The 26,476-nt window shown below is 46.8% G+C and overlaps 1 protein-coding gene across 2 annotated transcripts in view; it reads right to left on the reverse strand.

Moving 5' to 3' along the window:
- EBNA1BP2 (EBNA1 binding protein 2) overlaps positions 1–26,476 on the reverse strand; it is a 117,427-nt gene that overhangs the window by 34,095 nt on the left and 56,856 nt on the right. For both annotated transcript variants that reach the window (XM_086952183.1, XM_086952182.1), the window contains exons 4-8: positions 13,970–14,124; positions 12,064–12,187; positions 11,719–11,808; positions 6,204–6,279; positions 4,348–4,441 (exon numbers count right to left, since the gene is read on the reverse strand). In XM_086952183.1, coding sequence (XP_086808309.1) covers positions 4,348–4,441; positions 6,204–6,279; positions 11,719–11,808; positions 12,064–12,187; positions 13,970–14,124 — 539 coding nt within the window. The remainder of the gene's footprint in view (positions 1–4,347; positions 4,442–6,203; positions 6,280–11,718; positions 11,809–12,063; positions 12,188–13,969; positions 14,125–26,476) is intronic.

Here is a 26,476-nt window from a genome sequence, read left to right on the forward strand (position 1 = left end):
TTGGGTACCAGGAAGTAGTGGGAGTAGCAACCACGTCCTACTTCCGGCCCAGGAACGCGCTCGATGGCCCCCTTGGCCAAGAGGGCCGTAACTTCCTCCTGCAGGAGCCGCAAATGATCCCCCGATACGCGGTGGTGTTGCGGTGGCATGGCTTGAGGGGTCGTCTCGAAGGGGAGGAAGTAGCCCCTTCGGACGATCTGCAGCACCCACCTGTCCGAAGTGACAGTGCGCCAGTGAGAGTGGTGATGGCGAACCCTGCCTCCCAATGGCGTCGCATGGGCCTGAAAGCTCGGACTAGGAAGGTTTTTGAGGCAGATGCTGCAGGGGCGGGAGTGGACTGGCCTCGCCGTTGTCCCCGACCGCCGCCATGGCAGTTCCCACGTCCGCCATCGCGCTGGACGGTAGTCTGCGGCCCGTGGCTGGCAGGACATGTGGGGGCGCCCCTTCCTTGGCCACGAAAGGAGCAAAAGGCAGCCATTTGCTGGCGCGGCAAGGCCCTGGAGTTCTTAAAGCGCTCAAGCTCATGGTCTGCCATGTCGCCAAAGAGGCGACGGCCATCAAACGGCATGTCCATAAGGGTGTTCTGGACATCAGCAGAAAAGTTGGAGGACCTCAACCAGGCGTTGCGACAAATCGCCACTGTCGTTGCCATTGCTCTGCCCAGTGAGTCCGTGGTATCCAGTCCACACCGGATGGAGTACCGTGCTGCATCTCGACCCTCCGCAAGGGCTTGGGTGAGTTTAGTCTGGACCTCCGCCGGACATTGTGGCAGCACGTCGGCGACCGTGTCCCACAGAGAGTGGGTAGAACGGCCCAAGAGGCAGGCGGTGTTGACTGACCGCAGCCCTAAACTCAGGGAGGAGAATACCTTTTTCCCATATTGCTCGTACCTCTTGGATTCCCGATCAAGGGAGGAGCCGTCGGGAATGCCTGGATGACCAGGCTCTCGGGTGGGATGGGTGGACAGGAAGCAGGAGTCGCCTGGAGCTGGGCGGTGGCGTCTGGCCACGTTCCTATCTACAGGCTGACCTGTAGCGGGCTTGGACCAAGTGCCCAGAGGAACATCAGACAAGGCCTCATTAATCGGCAGCAGAGGCTCAGCCGAGCTTGCCTGCGGTTTAAGGACCTCAGTGAGGAGGTTAGTCCTCACGGCCGCGACGGGGAGCTCCAGGCCCAAGGCCTTGGCCGCCCGCGTCAGCACCACACTATAGGCAGCCCCCTCCTCCGTAGCCACGGTAGGAAGTGAGATAAAACCAGTGTCCGTCGAGGTGTCCAGACCACTGACCTCCCCTAGCTCACCTGTCCAGTCCTGATAAGACTGGCACTCCCGTGCCAGAGGGTCCTCAGAACCCCTCCCAATCCCCCTCACCACCCATCTCCTGAGACTCAGGACCAAAGGATGGGGCCGGGTCATAGAAGTAGAAATCTCGCATTGGTGTCGAGAGCGGCGCCGTTCCAGCATCGGACCCGAATCGAGGGAGGGATCAGGGACGGCGCTGCCCGGAGGCGGCACCGGGGGTGACACCCTGGGGGCCGGCGAGGTCGTGAGGTCGACCGGCGACGACCTGGATCCTGCTGGGGCCTGCGGCGCCGGGACCGAAGTCACCGGCGGCGTCGGGGCCGAAGCACCCGACGGCATCAGGGCCGAAGCGCCCGACCCGCTGGGTCCCCCAGTCGGGGCCGCTGGGCCCAAAGGCACCGCGGAGCCCAACGGAGGAGTGAGCGACCTCATGGCCGTGAGGAAGGCCTCGATCTCCCCAGGCGTCGCGTTCTGCCCAGGGACCGACGGGTATGAAGCAGGTCGCAACGCCCACGGCTCCGGCGGAGCCACGAGGGCGGTGTCGCCTGAACCCCCGGCCGCGTCACGCGAGCGTCGGGGGGAGTCGGAAGAGCGATGACGTCTCATCGACTTCTTGTGCTTACCTGAGGACTTCGAGCCCGAAGACCGAGGACTACTCTTGGAGCTGTGGTGGCTCAGACCCTACGACCGGTCCCTCGACCTCCTCGCGGACCGGGACCTCGAGCGGCGCAGGGCCGACTGCCGGAGCTCGAGTCGCTTGCGGGACCGCTCCCGCCTAGCTGTAGACGTCAGGGCTCGACAGTCGGAGCAGGCCTGGTCGTCGTGGTCGAGGCCCATGCAAGGAAGACACAGGCGGTGGGGGTCGCTAACCGACATCAGTCGGCGCAGGGTTTAAACCCTGTCAACCCTACCGGCACCGTTTGAGTCGTTAGACTTCGAAAAGGATCAAAAATGATCGAAAAAGTTTAGTCAAAAATGTACTAAGGGGTACCACTTTTTCTGCATCTGCGCTTGCTAGCGTGGAAGAAAGAAGAAATGACGTCAGCGCGCGAGGGCGGCGTCTAAATACTCCGGCGACGTCATCCCGGCGCCAACAACGCAGAAGACGGACGCGGAGCCGCAGACGACACGCAGGGGTATTGCTACGCAAAAGTTTCCGGATCCAGTCTGGCGCCTGGGGATATTCTAAGGTAAGGAATCTAATAATAATCTGTTTCTTTCAGATAGATGTGCTTCACCTCGCACCCACCTTAGGGGGTGGAGTTGGAAGAGGTGGGTGCACCTCCTATTCTCCTAAGTTTCCAAGCCAGTTTACCGTCCAAAGTGGACATGTAAACCAGCAGCTGACTTCCCCTTTCGAGCACTGGCCCATCCTGGGGGAGGAGGTATGACACCTATTCCCAGGATGTGCATTGTTTCTGGTCCTATAGAGCAGGGGCTCTCCATCCATTGGTCCAGAAACAGGTTTGGTGGTGGCTGGCTGCCTTCAGCCAGACAGAGACCACACCATGGTTAGTAGGTTTTCAGGGTGCACCCCTGAGGTGTCCTCTGAGTACATGGAACAATATATCCCACATTGGCATGGGTGTAGATTTATTGAGAGGAGTAGTATGGTACCAAACACTCCTTTGTTCAGTGAAGCCATTGTGGTACTGTGGAATTCAAGTTGTCGAGTTTCCAGCCCATGTACTCTCTATGGCTTCGTTGGCGCTTACAAGATTAAGGAATGGACCCTAATAGTGTAGGGCATATATGCCCATGCAGATCTGCACGCACCGGTGGTGTAGTGCACCCTGCCTTAGGGCTGTGGGGCCTGCTAGAGGGGTGACTTGCCTATATCTTCAGACAATGCTAGCTGGCCTGGCACCCAGGTAAGGTGCCATGTTGACATTGTCGTTTTTCCTCTCACATGCCCTTGCAAGTGCATGGCCCCAGTGAGGGGATTCCCAGGGGACCCTCTTCAGCTCCCAAACCCTAGGTACCCAGGGTACAACTTACTAGGGACTTACAGGGGCAGAAGCACCAATTGGGGATATGTTTTTAGGGAAGCACAACTGGTACAGGGGACCTCGATGGCACTACAGTTGAAACCACATCAAACCAGGCAAAAGGGAGGGCTAACCATGAAAAAAGAGGCACTTTCTCAATGCCAAGACAACCTATGGATCCAAAAACACTGCCTTTAACTTGAGCACACTGATTGAAGCACGTAATTCAAAGAACAGATTGTGCACCTGAAAAAGAGGGACCACAACTTGCAAATCACAATATGGGGAGAGGATTGTCTCGACCCCAGTGCGAAACCAGCAATTAGGACGATTGGAGGAGGTAGGGATGGGGCAGTGGCACAAACCAAGGAGGCAGTCTGAATCCTGGTCCATTCAATCACGAGGTGCACATGCATGATCTGACTGCACAAAGCAATGAGCTCCACAATTCTCTAATGCCACAATATGACAGAAGATCTGAATAAAAAACCGGGCTGTGCCTGGTGGCGGACCAAATCCCCCTTGGGAATCTCCAAGTCTACCCCCAACTAGCTTTTCAACACTGCGCCCATGATGAGCACCTGTAGCGGAGTGTTGGAAGACTAGCCACGTGTTCATAGATGAGCTGAAAGAGATCAGTACTGGTAAAACCCAATGGGCAGAGGGAAGACGGGAGGCAGGAGTCCTGACCAGCCAGTCGGTGAAGACTACGTGATTATCTCTGTGTGCATCGCATCTACACAGTGCTTTCCCCTTAGTCCTTTTAAAACTATACAAAACTCTGTAAAATAAAAAATAAATAAAAAATATGAACATACTTCCAAGAGCAATGTGCAAAAAGCAGGGAACCTTAAACAGACAACAGATTTGATTTTCAACACTACCCTAAATGCACCAACAAAAATAAAAATAAATGGTCACCGTCACCGCCAGCCTTTGAAACACCAGATGGGCCGCTCTTCACAATATACCTTCTGAACATTTCAAGGTAATAAGGCCCCTCGGCTCATCGTCCATTCTTATACTTGGCATTAGGGAAAATGGCATTCTAGGACTCACCCCTTCTTCGCCCGCTGCATAGCACCTCCGCCTGGCTTTCCCTTGGGCGGCTGCATTTTATCTCCTTCTAGGAAATCCAGCCTGTCAGTGAGACCTGAAGGGAAGGACAGAGAAAGCTCAGTACCTGGCACACTACATCAGGAGAGCAGCCAATCCAACACAACACAGCACTTGGCTAGTATCACAACCACAGAGCAGCAAATCACAGAATCTCTCAGCATGCAACACCAACACTATACTCCCAGCAGCACATCAGAAATCACATGTCACTGCAACCAACACTACACACACAGTAGCATGTCAGAAATCACCGGTCACTGTAACCAACACTACATTCACAGCAGCACATCAGAAATCACCTGTCACCTTAACCAACACTACACTCACAGCAGCACATCCAACGCCACACAGCACATGGCTAACACCACAACCACAAAGCAGCAAATCACAGAATCTCTCAGTATGCATCACTAACAGTACACTCACAGCAGCACATCAGCAATCACCTTTCACAACAACCAACACTACACACACAGTAGCATGCCAGAAATCACCTGTCACTGCAACCAACACTACACACACAGCAGCATGTCAGAAATCGCCTGTCACTGCAACCAACATTGCACACACAGCAGCATGTCAGAAATCACATGTCACTGTACCCAACCCTATACTCATGCAGCACATCAACACCACACAGCACGTGACATACATCATAACCACAGAGCAGCAAATCACAGAATTTCTCAGTATGCAACACTAATAGCACACCACCACACCAGAAATCACACGTTGCTACAATCACAGCAGCACACAGGAGAACGCTTAGCACCCAGCACACTACAACAGTTCATCCAACATCACACAGCACTTGGCTTACATCACAACCATAGAGCAGCAAATCACAGAATCTCTTGGGATGCAACACTGACAGTACATTCACAGCACCTGACCAGAAATCACTTAACACTACACTCACAGCAGAACACAGGAGAAAGCTATGCACCTGGAAGAAATGACATTCACAGAGAAGTACACAAAGAGATTACCGAGCACCTGGCAGACATTAAAACCACAGCATCTCTCAGCATGCAACACCAACACTACACTCACAGTAGCATGTCAGAAATCACAAGTCACTGTAACCAACGCTATACTCACAGCACCACATCCAACACCACACAGAACTTGGCTTACATAACAACCACAGAGCAGACAATCACAGAATGTCTTGGTATGCAACACTAACAGTACACTCACAGCAGCAATCAGAAATCACAGGTCACTCTAACCAGCACTATACTCACAGCAGCACATCCAACACCACACAGCACTTGACTTCCATAACAACCACAGAGCAGAACATCACAGAATCTCTCGGTATGCAACACTGACAGTACACTCACAGCAGCAATCAGAAATCACAGGTCACTCTAACCAGCACTATACTCACAGCAGCACATCCAACACCACACAGCACTTGACTTCCATAACAACCACAGAGCAGAACATCACAGAATCTCTCGGTATGCAACACTGACAGTACACTCACAGCACTACACCAGAAATCAAGTAACATTACACTCCCAGCCGAACACAGGAGAAAGCTCTGCATCTGGAAGAAATGACATTCATAGAGAAGTACAACAGAGATCACTGAGCACCTGGAAGACATTACAATCATAACAGTATCATATCACAACCACAGAGCAGTAAATCACAGTCATTCAGCACCTGCCACAGTTACAAAACTTTGACGACCAAGTACCTGGAATTAATGCTACACTGACAGCAACAGCCCCTCACCATTCTCTGCTACAAACATATTTACAGATTCCCCGATTCCTTGACAGTACCTCTCTGATATTTCTTAATGGAGTCCATCATCGTAGACTTCTCCTTCTGTCGCTTCTGGAGAACCTCAGTCTGCACCTGCAGATGAAGAGAGCACGATTTAACCAGAGCTCATCCTATGGATACCACAAGTGTGCAATCTCCAGCCCGCAGCCCAAGCAGTGTGTAACATACAGAGAACAGTAACAGCTATGCTCCAAGGCCACTTCTACAGAGACATTGGCTATCCAGCCACGTCTGGATGCTTTACAGCAAGGATAATCCGTCCTTCTGCTGAAATTCTAAAATGAAGAAAGTCAGCCCTATAAACTTAGTTTTAGACAAAAGTTAAAATGACAAGATACCTTCAGTGGAAAAGACAAATGTTTATTTTAAAGAACAACATGATAAAAAGTGGAAAAGGCGATGAGTATACAGGGTGGTGGGGACAGAAAGGGGAAATAGTACATGGTTTGTTTAATAGGTACTATTTCGCATGTCACTTACACTGTTCAGTGGCAATAACATGGAAGTTGGCCTTTGAAGTGAGAAATAAAAGTGTATCTATTAATTAGTACACCCGCTTTAAACAACTTGTTAATGAGCAACATGTATTTTAATTAGCATTGTGTGTTTGGGTGCTTTTAATGAACAGAATGCAGAGCCATAAAATCCACATTTTACAGAGACCAGTTAAATGTGGAAAATATTTTAGAATCCCAGTGAAATGTGGGTTTCCTCATCATAACAAGAGCTTCCAGTCTCCTCAACAGGGCTTTCCTACTGTCAGAGCCATCAGGATTAAAATGCAGTAGAGCAGTCTTCTCCAATGAGTAGCTCGTGAGCTACTGGTAGCTCTTCAGCTACCTGAAAGTAGTCTCCTAGGAATTTGTAGTGCACATGACACTGCCTTTCCCTGACCTGGCTCCAGACTCAATACAGGGCGGTGGAGACAGTTTTGAGTGAGGACAGGCACAGCTTTGTTCAGGTGTCAGGGACAACTCGTCCCACCCCTCTACCTGAGGAAGGCCCTTCAGGCTGGTGATGGTCCATCAGGAAAGGCAGGGCACACCTCAGCTTCCTTTGTGTGACTGTCAAGAGTGAATGCACAAGAGCACAACTGTCATCCTCACCCAGACCTGGATTCTAGACAGACAGAGGCACAGAATGGTTAAGCAAGTAAATATCCACTATAATCCATGTTTTACAGGCAACTATGAAATATGGAGAATATTTTATGGTCCCTGTGAAACATGTGTTCATCATAATAACGGGTGTAAACTCTCAATATACAATTGCCCACTGTTTACCTAACTGTACATTCATTTATTTATTTATTGTCATTTTTAAAGCGCGGCGAATACCCGTAGGCGTCTCGGCGCTGGCTGAGGGCATAGGTCAACATCCAGGTGAACCAACAGTGCCTTCCTAACTATTGGTCAAATAACCAGGTCTTGAGTTGTTTACGGAATATTAGCAGGGATGGACTAGTCTTGATGTGAGAAGGTAGGGAATTCCAGAGTTTTGGGGCGGCAACCAAAAAACGTCTGTCGCCCCAAGTGACTGTTCTAGTGCGTGGTACTACTAGATGATTATGATGGGTGGAGCGGAGAGCACGAGTTGGTGTGTAACGTACAGGATTATGTTTAAGAAAGTGGGGGCCTTGATTGTTAAGTGCCTTGTAGACAATACACAGCGATTTAAACTTAATTCGACTGCGTATCGGCAGCCAGTGAAGTTTCCTGATGGTGTTGGAGACAGGTGCAAATTTAGGAAGTCCCGAAAGCAGACGGGCTGCTGCGTTTTGAATTGACTGCATCTTATTTGTCACTCGATTTTGGGCCTGTAGAAAGAGGGCGTTACAATAATCCAAGGCGGACAACACCAATGAACTGATCAGAGTTTTCCTAACTGAGTCCGGTAGAAAAGGTAGGATTTTCCTTATTTTAAGTTTCATGTGAGCCGTGGCTGCAATTTTGTTGGCATGCGCCATGAAGCTAAGACCCACGTCGAAGGTGACGCCAAGATTCCTGACTTTAAGAGCTGGACTAGGAGGTGTTCCAAAAGATGTAGGCCACCAAACTGATGACCAGCCAGGATAAAGGTGACCAAAAATGACCACTTCGGTCTTATCTGAATTAAGCTTCAGACAGTTGGTGGCCATCCAGTCACCTATGGCCACCATCCCTCTTGTGAAGCGTGTGGCCACCTCATCACCACCCCCCTTAATGGCCAGTACCAGTTGAGTGTCATCGGCATAGGAGGTTAGGCTCATCCCAAATGCTTTGATGACAATAGCAAGGTCCGACACATAGATATTAAACAGTGTCGGACTTAGGGATGAGCCTTGTGGAACCCCACACGGCAGCGACACCTTAGAGGATTGGAATGGTCCTAGGGATACCGCCTGCGTTCTATTAGCCAGTAACGACACAAGTAGGTCCAGCGCCGTATTCTGGACCCCCATCCGTCCGACACGGTCGGCCAAGATCTTGTGGTCGACCGTGTCGAAGGCCGCCGAGAGGTCCAGCATGACCAGAACTGCTGTCCCCCCCTGATCCCGTATGGCTCTGATGTCTTCAGCCGCTTTCAGGAGGGCGGTTTCCGTGCCATGACATTTGCGGAATCCGAACTGGGTGTTATCGAGCAGCTGATATTGCTCTACAAAGTCCGACAGCTGCTGATTCATGGCTTTTTCTACGACTTTGGCCAAAAATGGGAGACTGGCAATAGGCCTGTAGTTTTTTAGGTCGTCTTTATTAAGGTTGGCTTTTTTTAATAAAGGTTTTACCAGCGTGTGTTTCAGGGAGTCGGGAAAAATCCCGGAGCTAAACATAACGTTACAGACTGAAGTGATGGCCGGAATCAATGTGTCCATAACAGGGGCAAGAACTTTAAGCGGGCAAGGATCCAGTGCTGAGCCGGTTTTAATTTTAGAGATAATAATCTTTGTCTGATCCATAGAGAGGTCGGTGAAGCGTGTCAACGAATTCTCCAGCGGGGAAGGGGAAGGGGACTGATGACCGGTTTGAGTGTTCAGGGTGAAAGCCTGATAAATGTCATTTACTTTCGTAAAGAAGAAATTAGATAGGGCATCGCAAAGCTGTTGTGAGGGGGGAGGTGTGAGATCCTGCATGCTGCCAGAAAGGAGCTTGGTGATGTTAAATAACTCTTTGCTTGAGTTTTTTGCCTTTTTAATTTGTTCGGCGTAATAAGTTCTTTTCGCCTCTGCAATCATCTGTTTATACCGGGCGAGTGATTCCTTGTATATTATTTTGCTCTCGACGTCGTAAAGCTTTCGCCAGTATCTTTCCCTTTGTTTATTAAGTTGTTTCTGCTTTTTTAATTCCTCGGAGAACCACGGTGCACTGGGGGAAGTTCGGTTCCGGGAGATAGTTTTTACGGGAACTAGCTGGTGTGTGGCCTGATTAAGCCAATTATGAAACTGGTTTGTCGCAAGAGTGGGGTCATCTGACAACGGGGGCAGTGTTCTGTCCAGCATTGTTTTCAGTTCTGCCTTATTTATGTCATTCCACGCTTTCACCGATTTGGGGGTATGGTCAGAGAGTCTAGTCTTGGAGCTGTCAGGAATGACTAACTTACTTAAAATGGCATGGTGATCCGTCCATGGCAAGGGGAGAACAGCTGAGATGTGTAGTGACTTAATGTTGGTAAATATGCCGTCCAAAGTGTGACCGGCCTCGTGAGTAGGGGCAGAAACTAGTTGTTGCAGACCCAACGTTTCCATGTCAGCCGTGAGACATGTTGTGTCAACGTCACTGCCTGATTCAAGGTGGAAGTTAAAATCCCCTAACACCGAAAAGGAGTCTTCAAGTGCTATGGATTCTAGTATTGACCCTAAACTGAGTAGAAAAGGGGCACGGGCTCCTGGTGGACGATATATCAGCACACCTTTAAAATTGAAAAGGGCGGTAAAGTTAATACTGAACATAATGGCTTCACATGTAGTGGATGGTATGGGGGAGGTCCTAATCGGAAAATTATCTTTGGTGATGATGGCAAGCCCGCCTCCCCGTTGGCCTATTCTGTCCTGCCTGTGTATCGTGTACCCAATCGGGACCGCTATGACCAAATCTGGGTCAGATGCCCCATCCGTCCAGGTTTCCGTAATGAACAGTGCATCCAAGTCAAAGTCTGTTATTAAGTCAGCGATTTCCTGCCTATGTCTACACATGGAGCGGGCATTAATAAGCGCTAAGTGGAAAGTAGCAGCAGGAGAGATCACAGACATCGAGGAGTTGATTTTGGAGTTAAGAATCGGTATCCTGGAGGAGCAGTGCGGGCAACTCAGGAGAGAGGGGGCGAGACTATGAGAATGTGGGTCATGTTTGTGACAAAACTTACTTCCTAAAGGACGAAGTGCTCTTAAGGATGAAGGCGCATAGACCAGTCGTGATATTTGGGCAGGGGGTGTGGCAGGAGGCACGGATCCGGCACGGACAGGCGCAGACGGGATGGACTTTGGCGCGACTTCGGCGCGCATCCGGCGCGCCCGCTGCGCCAGCCCGCTGCGCCGTCTGGTGCACATTTATGGGCGGCTGAGGAGGGTAGGAGGCAGCCAGCGACTAGAGCGCTGCCCTGCCTTCCTCCAAGATGGCGGCCGTCTATCGCCCCAGCACCTAAATCGGCTGGGCGAGGGAGATCGGCGTGAGGAGGCACAGGTAAGCGCTATGAGCGCTCTAGGGAAAGTGCTAAAAGGTCCTGCACAATTTAAAAGTTAGTTTCAGTAATTACACAATACAAACACAACACGTTTAAAAAATGTGCAAAATAGCAATGAGCAGCTTTAAAATCGATCTCAATGTAAACCAAGTTAAATGGTAACCCCCAGCGTGACCAACACCCTTAAGTCGGTGTGGTCTGGCTAACATAAAAGGTAAACAACACTTCAAACACTAGCTCTGATCAGTGTTGCTGCACTTTGCAGAAAATAGCTTCCATGGGCTGTGATTTGTACAGACAGAATGTGTTTTTACACAAATTATTTTTTCTTTAAAACTCCACATTCCTACCTAAATAAGTGTGCATGTTTCTCATCTTTTTACGTCAAACCAGCACAAAATATAGGTCAGCGTTTTGCATATTATTTTCAATTAGCATTTCTGTTAGGAAAAAAACATTTTCAAGCTAAATGGTTGCAAATTTAACCAGGTTTATTTAAAAAAAAAAATACTTAAAGGGTAACATGTAAATATGTTCATATATTGCCATCGCTAAATTTTGGTGCCATTCACAAACCACTGTACCTTCGGCCTTAGTGATTCAAGACATAATAGGAACAAAGATATCAAGATAGGACCGCATTACACAGCTATCAAAATATTATATAGTGAATAAAGCAATCAGCTACCTGACAAATGCCCCCATCCTTGAGGTAGGGTTTATTTGTGGAGAGCGGGTGGGATTGGTGTAAGAGGCACCTTCCGCCACAGCAAAGTCCAAATGCACCCCCTCCACTGGAATGATCTTCTAAACTTATTCTAGAAGTTGATAATCCCCCCGAAAAGCAGTTCTTACCTTTTTCCCATATTTTCTGAGAGCTCGCAGCTGTTTGGCTTTTTCAGATCTCTCCATAGAGGCCTGCTTCTCTTGAAGTTTCTTCCGGATCTGTGAATTATGCAAACCATATCAGATATAGAAAATGAGCACTGATGACTGAAGAGCCATGGCGGAAGTTATCTGTAACAAGAAGTTACTAGAAAGAGTATTCACCCATGGCACATGAGCTTTGAAATTGTACCATGAATCACTGGGGATTCAAAATGCTTTCAGTAAAAAGGACTGCCCACATTCCAGCAGCCTTCTGTGGCTGTTCCCCTAATAAAGTGCCACACACTAGTTTCTTTAAGTCCCCATGCTCACCTTCTGCATGTGCTGGTCAGTTTTTGCCATCTCTGCAAAGTAATCGCCCGGTCTGCGAGTGGGGATTCCATGTTGCTTCAAACGAGGCAGAGCCTCTAGAACAGCAGCCTGGGCCTGTCGATAACTGGAGAAGAGATGGTCATAATTGAGACATACAGCAACCTGTGCGGATGTCAGGTCACATCTACCTGTAACACCCTTCAAACTGCACATCTAAACTGCCAATATCTGCAAAACACAGGCAGAGGGACTCACTCAAGTGTGGGCACTTCACCCTAAATACAACGTAAATGTGCAAGTCATCATGCACACTACACACACACACTCCCTTGTATGCAAGAGATTTATGTAGCATGAACCACCTACAAAGAAACAGAGGTGTGTAACAGGGATACGTACAATAATGAGCAAGTGAGTGCCTGGGACACTTCCGGGAGTGGATTACGAGCAAGGCAAGAGATATCCACTTGGCCCAGGATGAACAGGAGTAATTGTGATGAAAATAATCTACTAGCAATTGTAGCCTCTACACAATACACCCACCTACACCACATGACACTGCAAACTCCCATCTTGAAACTACACAATGCTTATCTCCCCGACCTCCAATCACAGTGCACACTCCATATGTGCATCCTTCGTGCTCACCACAGTAGCATCCACATTGGATATCCACCGAGATCACCCACCCGGGCTCCCTTCACACTGCATCTAAGAGTTGTGCACCTATAACAGAACGCACAACTTGCCCGCCCTCTTCAATGTAGAGCCAGGTGCACACCCTTCAGACCACACACCTGCCTGCACCTTGTTCAAAACGATCACATGCGGTACACCCTGTACACTGCACACTCGCTGTATGCAGCTGAACTAAAACTACATGAAAATACTGGTCATCGGAAAGGATCACACAAAATGGAATAACATGCTGTCAGGCCATCCTAAAATGCCTTTGAAAAAAATCACCCTAAGCTAATGACTACACCTACAAACACGCCGGCCAAGTTATTACAGACACGCCATATCCAAGAAAGTGGGCAACGCTCACCTGTTCAGTGTATATACACCTTCAAAGTTTTTATGGTAATGGAGTGCGACTAAGCAGCAGACACCCAAACATGAATTTAGAAGGCAGCGACAAAGAGCAAGATTTCCAAAGATTAGTAATAGTAAAAGATCGGGAACAAGACCGTGTCAATGTCAAACGAAGGAAGTTTCACATGATTTTATCTTTTTGAATTGGGGGGTATTCAGTTGAAGAAGAGAAGACATCCAGAGAGAAAGTATGAAAATGAACAACTGGAGCATCTCCGAATAACATACATGAGAGAGCGACCATGAAAGAAAATTTGCTTAGGATCTGAAAAGTTATTTTGTCTATAACGGGAAGGATGCTAGTAGGTGGTTTAACATGGCTAAATACAGGTTAACTCATCACAAGTCTGGCAGCCGAATTCAGATGACTTGGACGAGAAATCAAGAATTTGGGGGAGACCCAAAAAGAACAAATTTGAATAATCCAAAAGTAATCCGATGATAGTAGGGATAACAAGCCACTTATCAGACCGGAAAGGCTCAACTTTTCTTACACAGCAGACGTGAAAAGAACAGGATGCAACCACAGCAGGAATTTGAAAAGAAAACAATAAAAGCTCAAAATGACACCAAAATCCTAGAATACAGACTGCTCAGCAGAGAGGGACAGGGCCCTACTTCCAGAAGGCAGTAGACATCAGTCTAGGAGCAACTTGTCAAAAAAGCAGAATGATGTGCTCTTTATCAAACCATGTCTGGGCCACATTTTCTGGGGTAGAGAATACCTTTATTGAACTGACATATTCCATAACCTCCATTCTACCCACCAATACCCCCACTTCCTCCATCTCTCTGCCAACCTTCTACTCACAAGCTCATCTCTCGCTGGAAGTCGTCATCTGGGTCAACACCGGATTTCTCGGTTGTCAGACCAGCCACATCTGGAGCCAAACCAGTTGTTATATCAAGACGCTCAACCCAGGCCAAGTCCTTCAGGAAGTCAGCAAGACATTGCTTCAAGCCATCCTGCAATAAAGAACTTGCAACATTATCTCATGTAACATCCTTCAGACACACCTTACACAAGGACAACCAAAGTGGCAAAGAGTGACAAAGCAAAGAAGGAAAAACATGTGATCAACAAACTGTGGGATTAGGAAGACACTAATAAAAGAGGAAACATTGAAGTTACTGAATAATAAAGATAATTTTACCACTTGATTACCATCAGATTCAGTTGCCGTGACCTCATCCAGGGTTTGAAACAAAATTTCAACATACCGCCTTTTTACGAAACTATTCTTTTCTATGACAAACCACCTCTCCTCAGTCCATCAGTGACCTTTCCTTGCTTCTCATTCTTTTTCATTTTGCAAACACCCTTAACATAGAAGAGAAGTTCGTAGAGCAGAATCCTTGAGGACTTTCTCCTGGTGCTGTTGACGGATCACAGGTATTTATTTTACCCTATTCAATGCAAGTCATTTTACTGACATTCGAAAATCAATCGACTGAAAGGACATACTGGGATCTGACCCTGTGACCTTGGCATCCAACAGATCCCTGGATAGACGTATTGGTGCATTGAACCTGGTCTCGCTGCCCCTGCTCTAAGATAGTTTCCTCCATCCTCTGTAGCTCAATTTCTTGGCCTCCCTTTTCCCTATTCTTGTTCATATAGTGTGAAAAGGGTTGTAGGAGGCCTGCTTCTTTTTGTCAATCTAGAGTACCACCATGACCTCGAACATCACTACTTCCGATACGTCTTCACAAGTATTTGTTGAGAATCCAATAATCTTCAACTTTTGTTCTGATTTCTCTGCATCTCTTCACTCTTGAATGTGTTACCTACTTTCCATCTTGAACCCCAAGATCATAATACTTTAGGTTTCCAGCTTCTGAACCTCATGTTTGATTGCCACCCACCACTACTAGATTTGCTCCATCTGCCCCCCCCCCCCTTTGAAAATATGCCCCAACTTCAGAAGATTTAGCACTCCTATCTGGATACAGATATTTGCAGGTAACAATAGTTTTGCATTTCGAGTCTTTTCACACAGTATTCCCTCTAGTGACTGGGCTCAGAATCATCTTGATGAACGGTCTTTAAATATTACTACACATTATCCACCACCTCATAAGCCTGATGGTGGAAACCAGAATCTCAAGATGGAACATATAACGAGGGGCTGTTGGTCTTATGGTCGAGGTCATCATGAGTTATATAGATCAGTTGAGATGCTTTCCCAAACCCAAACACTGGACTGTGAAATAATTTACAGAATGGGAATCCAGATTAGCATCACAATGCTAGCCCCTGGTTATCTCGAGGGCCTAACACCAGAACTATAGGAGCTCTTGGCAGCCCCAGGTCCATATTTCTCATATGAAACTTCGCATGATGATTGGAGCAATTCCTTATCTTTTCAAAGACCACTTGTAGGGGTCAATTCCCCATATTTAAAAAATATACAATCAGCAGTGCGTCTCAGCGGCTTTGTATGGCGCTGGAGTTTGGGGTTACCACAATACGGGGCCCTTATTAGTGGAAGAAAACTGTATTTTAAATATCTTTAATCTTACACCCACGAGTGCTAATTGTATTTTACACTCAGCTAAATTTACCCTATAGATCTGAAAAGGAAAGGTTCGCTCCTTTCCTACTTTAAGTATGTGTGTGGTCCAATACAGAAGCCTGTTTTAACCGGGAGGTAATTTTAGATGGTCTCAAATTAGATAGTTGTTAAAGCAAAAAAAATCAGAACAAGCAGTAAATATAGAACAGAGTCGATTCTATATAATCTACCCAGCCGGACAGAAAATGTAATACAAAAAAAAATAGATTTTCTGTCAAGGGACAGTTGCAATATCCAGTATGATACAGTCCTGTATCCAAAGCAAGACAATACACAAACAGGTGTGACAAGGTGACAGTTTTGACAAAAAATCATAAAACATTCAAGACAGTCAAGCGAAACAGAAAGATTGCTTGTTCTTAACTATACATGATGAGACAAGCATGGTACGTAGCAACAAACGTGGCACATAGAGATAGTTTGTGTGCACGCAGTTTTTTAAGGTCGACGTTTCGATCCCATTCATGGGGTAACTGGGATCATCATCAGGATAGTGATACTGTAAGCCTGAGAGAACACTTTGTACAAAACCAAAACCATACTTAAGCGCATGGGGAAAGGACAAAGTGGTCCATGGAGGTAGTGGGTTAATCTAACTCCTAGCGTAGCCAAGGGAAAGTTCTTTTGTCCGATGCTCGGGGACATGCGAGGGGGTCCTGGCGGGGAAGTCGGCGACCTTAAAACCAGAGTGAGGGGGGATGCCGGCTGGTGGGGGGTCCTTGGATGTAAGCGGTCGGTGCCGCGTTGTGACGGGTCCATAGATGTAAGTGGACGATGCCGCGTTCTGAGGGGTCTGTGGAGCGCGGATGATTAGCACAATGGCTCACAAGGATCTCTAGAAAAAAATCCACAAAAATTACTTTGTACCTTTAGCTTCTGTAGAACCTGTGTGTTACACTACCCTGGAACTAATGAGGTGGGAGAAATCGCTTCTCTTCCGCTATAGGGCAGACACTGTGTGGAGATCGAGATGTTTCCCAGGTGCTGCTAGTCACTGGGGAGATAGCTTGCCTGGTTGCCCCCGTCATGGGACACCAGGGGCAATCTATGATGCACTTTGTCTTTTTGTAAATTTTATAGGCTCTATTTTATGCACTTTCTTAAACCCATCCTAAAACCTTTAGCGTTTCAGAGGTGTATGGATGCTGTATCCGGTTTGGTATTTGGACCACCCTGAAAGGGGATTCTGTTTGGCTAGGGTTTGCACCTAAGCGAGGCAGAACACACCGCTTTAGTAAGGGCAAGTAAGTTACACACCAAAGATAACTTGTGCTCACTCCCTTGGTAGCTTGACACAGAGCAGTCAGGCTTATCCCCAGAGGCAATCAAATCAAATCATAGAGTATTTATTAAGCACAGATATCACTCGAAAGTCTCATGGCACTGGTGGATGACTCCGAGATGGACTTGATATAGTGCATTAGATGTCAAACAGCCATGTCTTTAAGTTCTTACGAAAACAGGTGTGATCACTAGTGGTGGGAAGAGATAAAGGCAGTTTGTTCCAAAAGGACGGAGCAAGGAACGAGAAAGATTTCCCTCCACACATAGTGGTACGAATTCTGGGAGATGAGAGGAGTGCTTGGTTGCAGGATCTCAAGGTCCTACCTGGTTGATACCAGCTTAACTTTTTGGCCCAAAAATCAAGAACTTTTGCATACATATTTTTATGCGTCAAGCAAAGAATCTTAAAGTGTATAAGTTTTCTTACAGGCAGCCAGTGTAAAAGCTTCAAACTAGGGCCCGAAGGAGATCTTGGTGAGAGATTAAGTACCAGCCTTGCAGCTGTATTCTGCAGAACCTGCATCCTAGAAAGAAGGCTTTCATTGGTAGAAGCTAGCAGGGCATTCCCATTGTCCATACGACTAATAATAAGTCCCTGGACTAGGGGTTTTCTTGCCTCAGTCGGAATCCACTTAAAAACCTTACGCAGGCTACGCATAACACCAAAGCAGGAGCCAATTGTCTTATTAACATGGTCTTTCATGGACAGATTTTTATCCATTTGAAAGACCAGATTAGGCACTGACTGATTAGGAATAGGACAAGGGCCAAGGCTTGAAGGCCACAAATCAGGAGACTAATGCTCATGAGCCTTGCCATAGAGCATTAGCTCAGTTTTTCCTCCAGTCAGCTGTAAATAGTTTGTGCACATCCACTTATCAATTTGGGTCATGCAGTCTTTAAACCGGGACTTGGTTTCCGTTGGGTCTGGACCAAGAGTGACCAGGATCGGAGTGTCGTCAGCGTATGACACGACATCAAAACCATATGACCTGATCACTTTGGCCAGAGGGGTCACAAAGATTGAAGAATGTGGGACCCAAGATAGAGCACTGTGGTACTCCCATCCTGACTGGTCTACTACAGGAGCTGGTCTTTCCTACCGGTACTATCGTAGTTCTATCTGTTAGATAATTTTTGAGCCACTGTAAAGCCTTACCTCTGACACCAATCTCCCAAAGCCGATGTTCAAGAATGCTATGGGAGATGGTGTCAAACGCTGCAGATAAATCTAGCAGCATGAGGATAGATGAATGTCCCCTGTCTAGTGCAAGCCTGATGTTATCAGATACCTCCAGCAAAGCTATTTCGATACTGTGGGCTGCCCTAAAGCTAGATTTAGAAGGGTCGAGCAATCCACAGCTCTCGAGATGGAACACAAGCTGTTTGTTAACCAGTGACTCAAGCATCTTACCGAAATGACGGAGCAAAGATATAGGACAATAGCTGGAAAAAAGTTTTGGGTCTGCAGTAGATTTTTTTAGTATAGGCCTAACTCTGGCAGTTTTCCATTTGCTGGGAAATTCTGATATTCTCAGTGATTTGTTGAATAAATCCGTGAGACTGTCCAAGAGAGATGGAGCTACAATAGGAAAAATTCTCGGTGGCAAAGGGTCTATAGGCGAACCAGATTTTACTTTTATAAATGCTTTAATCACTTCATCCGAGCCACATTGAGTAAATTCTTCCTAAATGTGAGGGGGATCAAGAATAGTTACAGAACGATTTCCCATGTCAATATTAAAATCTTGTGCAGGGAAAGAATTGTGGATAGCCATGATCTGATCATCAAATAATTTTGAGAGAGAGTCTACACCAGCCCTGAGAAATAGAAGATTGTGTCTTAACAGGTGGGGTGGAAAATTCCTTCAGAATTTGATATAGCTCCTTATTAGAATGTGCTGCCCTCTCAATAAAGCTAAGGAGAAATTCTTTTCTCGTTTGTCTTATGTTTTCCATATACTTATGGTGAACATCTCTATATGAAGCCCATGGGCGTACGTGCGCTGTATAAATAATAATTTAACATAACATAACATAACATAACATGATTTGCGATCAATTAGGTCTTTAGTTTTCCTCCATTTTCGCACCGCAGTCCTGCAGGAGAGCTTCACTAACTTTAGTTGTTCAGCAAACCATGGAGCGGCTCAGGCTTGAATTGTGACTTTAGTGAGAGGAGCAATTTTATCCAAAGCTTTAGTTATAGTCCTATCTAAAGAAATCTCACATTGATCAATGTTATCGATTGTATTGGGTAGAGTTGACCTGAAAGTAGTAGTAAATAGAGGTAGGGTGACTTTACGCCGATATCGTCTCCAGACCACTTCCCTACAGGGGCCCACATTGATCGTACGATCTAGAATTTCACATTTTAAAAAAAAAAAAATGGTCCGTCCACAGTAAAGGTAGTGGAGACTCAACCTTTACCACAATAAAATTTGTTAACAATAAGTCAAGCGTATGGCCCTCAATATGCGATGGCCCGTTAACCAACTGGGCTAGTTCCAAAGTACTGAGACTCGTGATTAACTGATCGGTGTCAGGGTCATGTAATAATTCTGCAGGATATTTAAAATCACCTAGCAAAAGGAAAGAGTCGGAGGCTAATACATGTGGAGCAATAAGCTCCAATAACTTATAAGGAAAGTCATTTTTGGGACCTGGAGGTCTGTACACTAATGCTCCTCTCCATGTTCCTCCCAACAGACCTTCCATCTTAAAAATACATAGTTCCATTATGTTTGTGCTTATGGATTCAAGGGAGGTGATATTTACTTCCTGAGTTGTGGCTATGAGTGGGCCATCTCCCCTACTGTTTTCCCTATCCACTCTTATATTATATTGTGGAGGAAACGCAATGGCCACAGCTGAAGAGGCACTCTCATGTAAACAGGTTTCCGTTATAAAACATATGTCTGGAAATTCACAGTCAATAAGACCCCATACTTCCACAGCATGTTTAGAGATGGAACGTGCATTAAAGTATAATGCTTTTAGCGGTCTAGAGGTTTTAATATGCGTAGTTGTACAAGAAACTCGAGCTTCACAGGGAAGAACTGGTAGGTTAAGACCAGCAGTCGTATGTACCCCACTAGTTAAACCAGCTCCACGTCCGGCTAACTTTTTAGGTAATAAATGATTGAGATCTTTCAGCTCCTGGCTAGAATATTTGATCATAGACATATTAGTTATGACTATTTAAAAAAAAAATGAAATAAAAAGAAACGAGCAGTGGTCCAGGCAGCTGGCAGCGGTCTGGCGCAGACGGGTTTGCCTTTGCCGCGCCTTCAGCGCGCCGCTGCGCGCGTCCGCTGCCCAGACCCGCTTTTGTAGGGATGAAAGGCTGGTAATGGAGAGCTGGAATGCTAACTGCACTTCCGGTTGGCAAATTGACAAACCGGAAATGCGACTAACGCCTACCTGTCCCTTCGCACAATCGGCACAAGCGGTGGCGGACCAAGGACAGAGGCGAGTCAGATCAGGTCAGAAAAATCAAATATTTAAGTAAATACGGCGCAAATTAAAAGAAAAATGACGGCGCAAGATTAAAATAACTAGTAGTCACAGCAAACAGCACAAGACCCAAAGTAAAGTATTGCCAGGAGCTAAGGAGCTAAAAAGACACACAGGTTTCAATATTTTCAGTGTTAAGTAATTCAATATTTTAAAAACAAAGACATGCGGTATGCACCGGCAGAGAATCCACCACCGTAAAGCGTTTGTGCAACATACACCAGTGACACACCACAAAAGTGACATATAAACATACAAATCAACAAGTATTATTAGTACTGTGCATGTCAAGCAGATAATGCAACATCACATCAACAACCACTGACATTGCAGAAATACCACATGAAGTACCACACACCAGAGTATAAAATCCAGCAGGTGAATAGTAAAAAGTTACGAGACACCCCAAATCACAGTAGGCATACATGAACATAGGAGCACCTGCGCTCCTACTAGCAATTCCATGACTATTTCTGATTTAGGTACAGGCCTCCCAAACTTGCCTGCAGTCCGTAGTGGTGCGCTTTAGTTATGGTGTGGCTGCCAATCCCTGTAGTGCAGGAGGGTTGGGACCAAACCAGTTTGATCCCCATCAGCCAAACACAAGTTATGGTGAGCCAAGGTGTGGGGCAACTGCACACATTGTTTAAAAGAAAGTGGTGTGTGCCGATAGCCCTAGATTATTTGGCACCCAATATGAGGTTGCTTCCCTTATGGGAGTTCCGGTAGTCCTAGACTCAGCCGGCCGGCCACATCTGGTGTCGGGAAGGAGAGGGCTCTGGGGGTCAGAGCCAGTAAATAATCCTTATGAAGCTGGCCCACCCCTAGGCGAAGTGGAGAGGCTCTTCGCGACTCGTTTCCTTACAGCTTGCCGTTTTCAATCAACCCCCATGAGGTAGTATCAGTTGTGCGGTGGGAATTGAGGGTGAAGAGTGATGTCCTGGGATTAGTGCTGATTTTGGCCACAACATTGGTTTCAAAACTGAAAAACAATAGGCACAGTCATGCTATCTAGAGTAGCGCTCATCAGACGCTGTTTGTGGAGGAGCAAAGGAAGAGATACAAGCTGCTTTCAATCAAGTGCTCAGCACGCTGTGGGCACATCAAGGTGGCAGGGTCCAGGGGAGTTTCAATCCAGAATAGAGCCTTCGTGACCCCTGGGCGAACACTAGGGGGTAGGGGGATGGGTGACTACAAGGCAGGCAGCAGTAGGCAGGTAGACCAGCACAATATCTATTAGTCCTGATGGCGATCTTCCCTGGTAGCACAGCAATGGTTGGCAGAACAGAGTCAAGGAACAGTTGGCAGCAGGGCAACATGCAGAACAGCAATCCAGTGAGTTCTTTAGGCCACCCAGCAGTTATCAAATAGCAGGGCAACAGCAGGAGGGCAATCTAGAGGAGTCATTTGTGCAAAGCAGTAATTCCTCTCACAGGTTCAGTCCCTGTTTGAAAGGAGCTCTAAAATCAGAAAGGTCAGAGCCCCTGTACTTTTTACTCAAAATGTCCTTAATTTAGAAGTTGTGAGAAGTTGGCCTGATATGTGATGTCCACTATTCTAGTGGGCCCCCTGTATCAGTCTAAACAACCCTCATGGTGATGGTTGTAAAGCCAACCTTATAGACCAGCTATCCTAGTGGTAGCATGGACAAAGCAGTCTTAGGCTAAACTCAAGAGGGCATGTGAAGCCAGCTGTATTACCATATGTAACCCCTTAAATACCAAATGAAAGGACACCACACAGCTTATATATAAAATATATATGTATTTATTACTAACACAACCCCTCTGAACTCTTCATGAGGTCAGAGGCACAAGCACATAACAAGTTACTTAATTATCATACAAAAGGTTGCACAATATACAGTAGAGCCCTAGGGGCACGTAAAACCATACACTAAAATAGTGGTATAAGAACCACGTCACGAACAAGAAATAGGCATAGGTGATCGCTGGGGCAACGCTGTACTATCAAAGGTTAGGAAGCAGGAGGCCCACGGGAAGCGTGTGCAGTGTCTAAACACACACGCGAGTTACCATAGGGATATAATGGGAACAAAAGAATTGGAAACAAGTTCTTTTAGGACACTTCCGGATGGACTAGGAGAAAGCCATTGAAAACTAGACACTAGGATAGTCAATACCCACAGGAGCACCGGAGTACTCGCGTTACCTCGCCCACAGGAGCCGGGTGCATAGGTGTCAAAGTGTATCGGGTTTCGGCGCTGAATCCTAGGGAGACCTGTGAAAAGATACTACAGGCGACCAGGAGAGAAGTGTCCGGTTGGTTCCATGGGCGGATCGAGGATGAAGAGTACCTGAAAGCAGATGGGACAGAGTCTGGGTCACTAGCCAGTGACCAGGAAGGAACCAGGCGATGTCGTGAAGAAATCAGGTGATGTCGTGAAGCTAGTCTCTGCAGCCACGTGGACCAGGAGGTGTCGACGATGACCAGGAGCTGGGCACGGACTGTCCCACGAAGGATCTCGCTGTAGGTGGTGTCGGCTTCCGGATCTGAGCCAACAAGCCTTGGCTACTAGCCAACGGGCAAGTGACAGGACAGACGCGTCTAGCACAAAAACACTAGCAGGCCCCACGCGGCACTCGTGGACTGTGGAGGGCTGTGCGTCGGTGTAGAAGGTGTTCGGGGCTGGGGCTTCTCAAATCCCCAATGCACAACTTCGAGGGTGCCTTGGAAGCTGCACAAGTAGTAAAGTGCAGGCTTTTCAAGATGGCCTGTCCCACCTTTCTCGTCCCCTCCACGGGTCTCAGCTTTGCTGTGGCTGTGGATCGGGCTCAAGGAAGTCTGGAAGTCTGGCTCTTGTCGGACTCTGTGTTCGGGCGGGAGCGTCAACAAAGTAAACCGCAGATCGCTGGATGGTGCCTGTTTGCACAGGGTGGTCAATCCTTAACCACAAGGGAGATTCTTCAGTCTTCTAGTTGCAGTAGAATGTCGACGGTCCAGAGTTTTGTTTCAAGTTTCAGTTCAGGATAAATCTAAAGTCTCTTGACTCAGTTCCTACCTATATACTAATCTAAGGGGTTGGATTACCTGCTAGGTCCCTCCTATGGGTGGGACCAGGGAAGGGGGTAGTTACACCCTTTTCCCTTTGTCCAGTTTCACGCCAGAGCTGGAGCTGGAGTGCCCCAGCACTGGTTTCAACCGGACTATGCATGGAGCACCTTGTGTGCCCCAAGCAGTGTCTCATTTCTTTCAGCCCTCCCTACCCCAATACACTATGGCCTGTCTAGGGTGGTGCTAGCACCTCCCAAGACAGGAAACCTATTGTCCAAACCTCCCTCGCTGGAAGGACTCCCAGCAGCAGGAGGTTAGACTTGTGTCTGTGGCAGCAGCATCCATTTTGTGACGCTGAGGCTCTGGTTAACTTTAACCGGAATTAACAGGAACAAAATGTCTTCTCCCTCTAGAAGGGTGGAATGCTTCCCCCTTCGCCAGAACTGGTAGTATTCCAAAGCGTATGACACCTTACACATGTTTTGATAAAGCCAAACCAAAGTTAGCATTCAACCGCGAGGAAGATAATGCACTTAAGAGTATATGGTATGGCTATATCATAGAACAGCTATAAGGACATGGTTCCGAAAGCTGCAGACAGGCTCAGCTCATGCTAGAGCCTCTTCTCACATACAACCAAGCACTCTGCCTCCAGGATTGTTAAGGCCTGCCATAGGAGTGACTTATAGGTGTATGTGTCTATATATAAGGTTAGATATAGGTATACTATATCTAAAGCAAAGGGTGATTACACCACCTTGCCCCAGCTGAGTGATCAGCCAGTTGTGTCAATTTGGATGGCCAGCCAGGGGTGGCATAATACATGCTGCAGCCCCAGGTAGGCCTTAGATGCACCTATGCCCTGGGTACCTATAGTACACCTTACAGGGGCTCATAAGGTGACCCAATATCCAATGGAGATGTACCTAAAGTACATGGAGTCCATTTTACAGTGAGAGCAGATAGTTGGCCTGGGATCCTGCTAATCAGGCCCCCAGGCTAAGTCGAAAACCAGCTAAACACTAGGCAACAAATCTGGGGTAACCATAGTCAGGTATCCACCTTCCTACAGAAGGGACTTCAAAAGAAACCTTAGAAGTTAACACCTCTTGCTTTAAATCAGAGCCCTGGCTCTAGACGTACAGTAGGGGTTAAACAAGCCCTTTGTATGGTCAGGACACAGTATATACAAAAGTAAGTGCGCCCGCCTCTCTCTCTCCCAGCAAGACAAGTAGTACGCAGGTGCCTCTCTTGTCACAACCAGCCTTTCCTGTGCTGTGGCTGTCTGGATGGTATGCACAAAGTGTAGCTGTCATTCTGCCCTAGACGTGGATTGGAGTCAAGCTGCAAAACATCAGAGAGTTATAAGCACAGAGAAATGCTCATTTTCTAAAAGTAAAAGGAACAATTGATGGACAGAATTCTGAACAATGAAAACATTTACCCTCAGTCGCAAAGATCTGGGTTTAATCCACTGTTTTTTTGCTCCCACGCCACCCCAGCTTGGACCCAGCTATATGCAAATCAGTCATGACCCTATTCCTCATGGGAACAGTCCAGCTTGAACTGCCAAGCCAGACCTTTCCTGGACCGGAAACGAGCATCCTGGGACTGGTTTTGCCCCTTATCAGCCAGGCTAGCTTAAATCCAGTGATGCAGGGAGCACGGGACCCACTTCTGGCCATACCCTTCCCACTTAGGGTGGCAAAGGAACAATTGGTGGAAGGAATACTGAACAATGCAAACATTGGTGTGGTGTGGTAATTAAAAGAAAGATGGATTAAACACAGATCTTTGTGACTGGGGTGAATGTTTGCATTGTTCAGCATTCTTCTTAACATCAAGCATACAGACAAAACAGGTTAGCTTAGATACACACTTCAGTTCTATCATTTCACAGCCCTCGTGTAAGGAGAGCTGAAACACAACTTCAAACATAATATACCAATATGCACATTGCTTGATGTACAATGCGGGGTAACAGTTTTTGTGATGCTTCGTTAACAGATACTTTAAACTTGCATTTAAAGACCCAGAAGAAAGTAGCTAGTATGACTTCAGTGGGTAGCATCACCTAGGTGTAGGATAATGAGCAGCTTGAGAAAAGAAAACAGTCTCTGGTCAGAGTACATCACTCTAGCCTTTGTACAATTAATTTGTTTCATGGGTATGGATTTATTTAGACATTCTATATAGCACTACATGCACCGTCATGGGTATTTCAGAGCACTTCACTCATAGATGTGCAGTTGCAGAAGCCCAAATGCCAGATGGCAATAACCTTCACCAGATACTCCTTCCTCGCTAACATGAAGTTTGCGACCCAGTCAAAGAGTATTCTGTAGAGTTAAATTAGTTGAAGTTACTTGAACTGCAGGGTGCTCGTGACTGTGATCAAATCAGTTGGATGGCAGCATAAATATTGTTTTTAGTGGGAACGGAGTCTTACTGTACACCTGTATGAAGTTTATTCATACAATCTGGACATGAACCCTTTATGATGAAAGTTAGGCTAGTCAGAGTATCTCTGGCTGATACATTTTCTTTCATTTTTTCATGTGGACATTACCTTTTCAGTTTGCCTTGAAGAGCATTCCCAAGATATTCCGCACTGGTGACAATTTTAAAAGTAAAGTTCAAATTTGTAAGAACTCAAGATAACTAAATGGTTTTAAGAGCCATGGAAGATCAGGTGGAATTCAGTTTGTGTTTGGTTTAATTTCACTTTCCATCCAGTAATGGATAGTCCCCCCGCCCCCCTCGTACTGGTTGACATATGCAGCTAATTCTGGAGTATATTTATTTTGTAGATTTGCTTGGCAGCCACATACTGGTGGTATGCGATATTTAGGGAGTCTATAATAGTTTCCAGTGGATCCAGTAGAAGACAGAATGGGATGGGGATAGTAATGAACTTTGTGGTGATT

The sequence above is a fragment of the Lissotriton vulgaris genome, chromosome 1_1 (assembly GCF_964263255.1).
Source record: "Lissotriton vulgaris chromosome 1_1, aLisVul1.2, whole genome shotgun sequence".
Lineage (NCBI taxonomy): Eukaryota > Metazoa > Chordata > Amphibia > Caudata > Salamandridae > Lissotriton > Lissotriton vulgaris.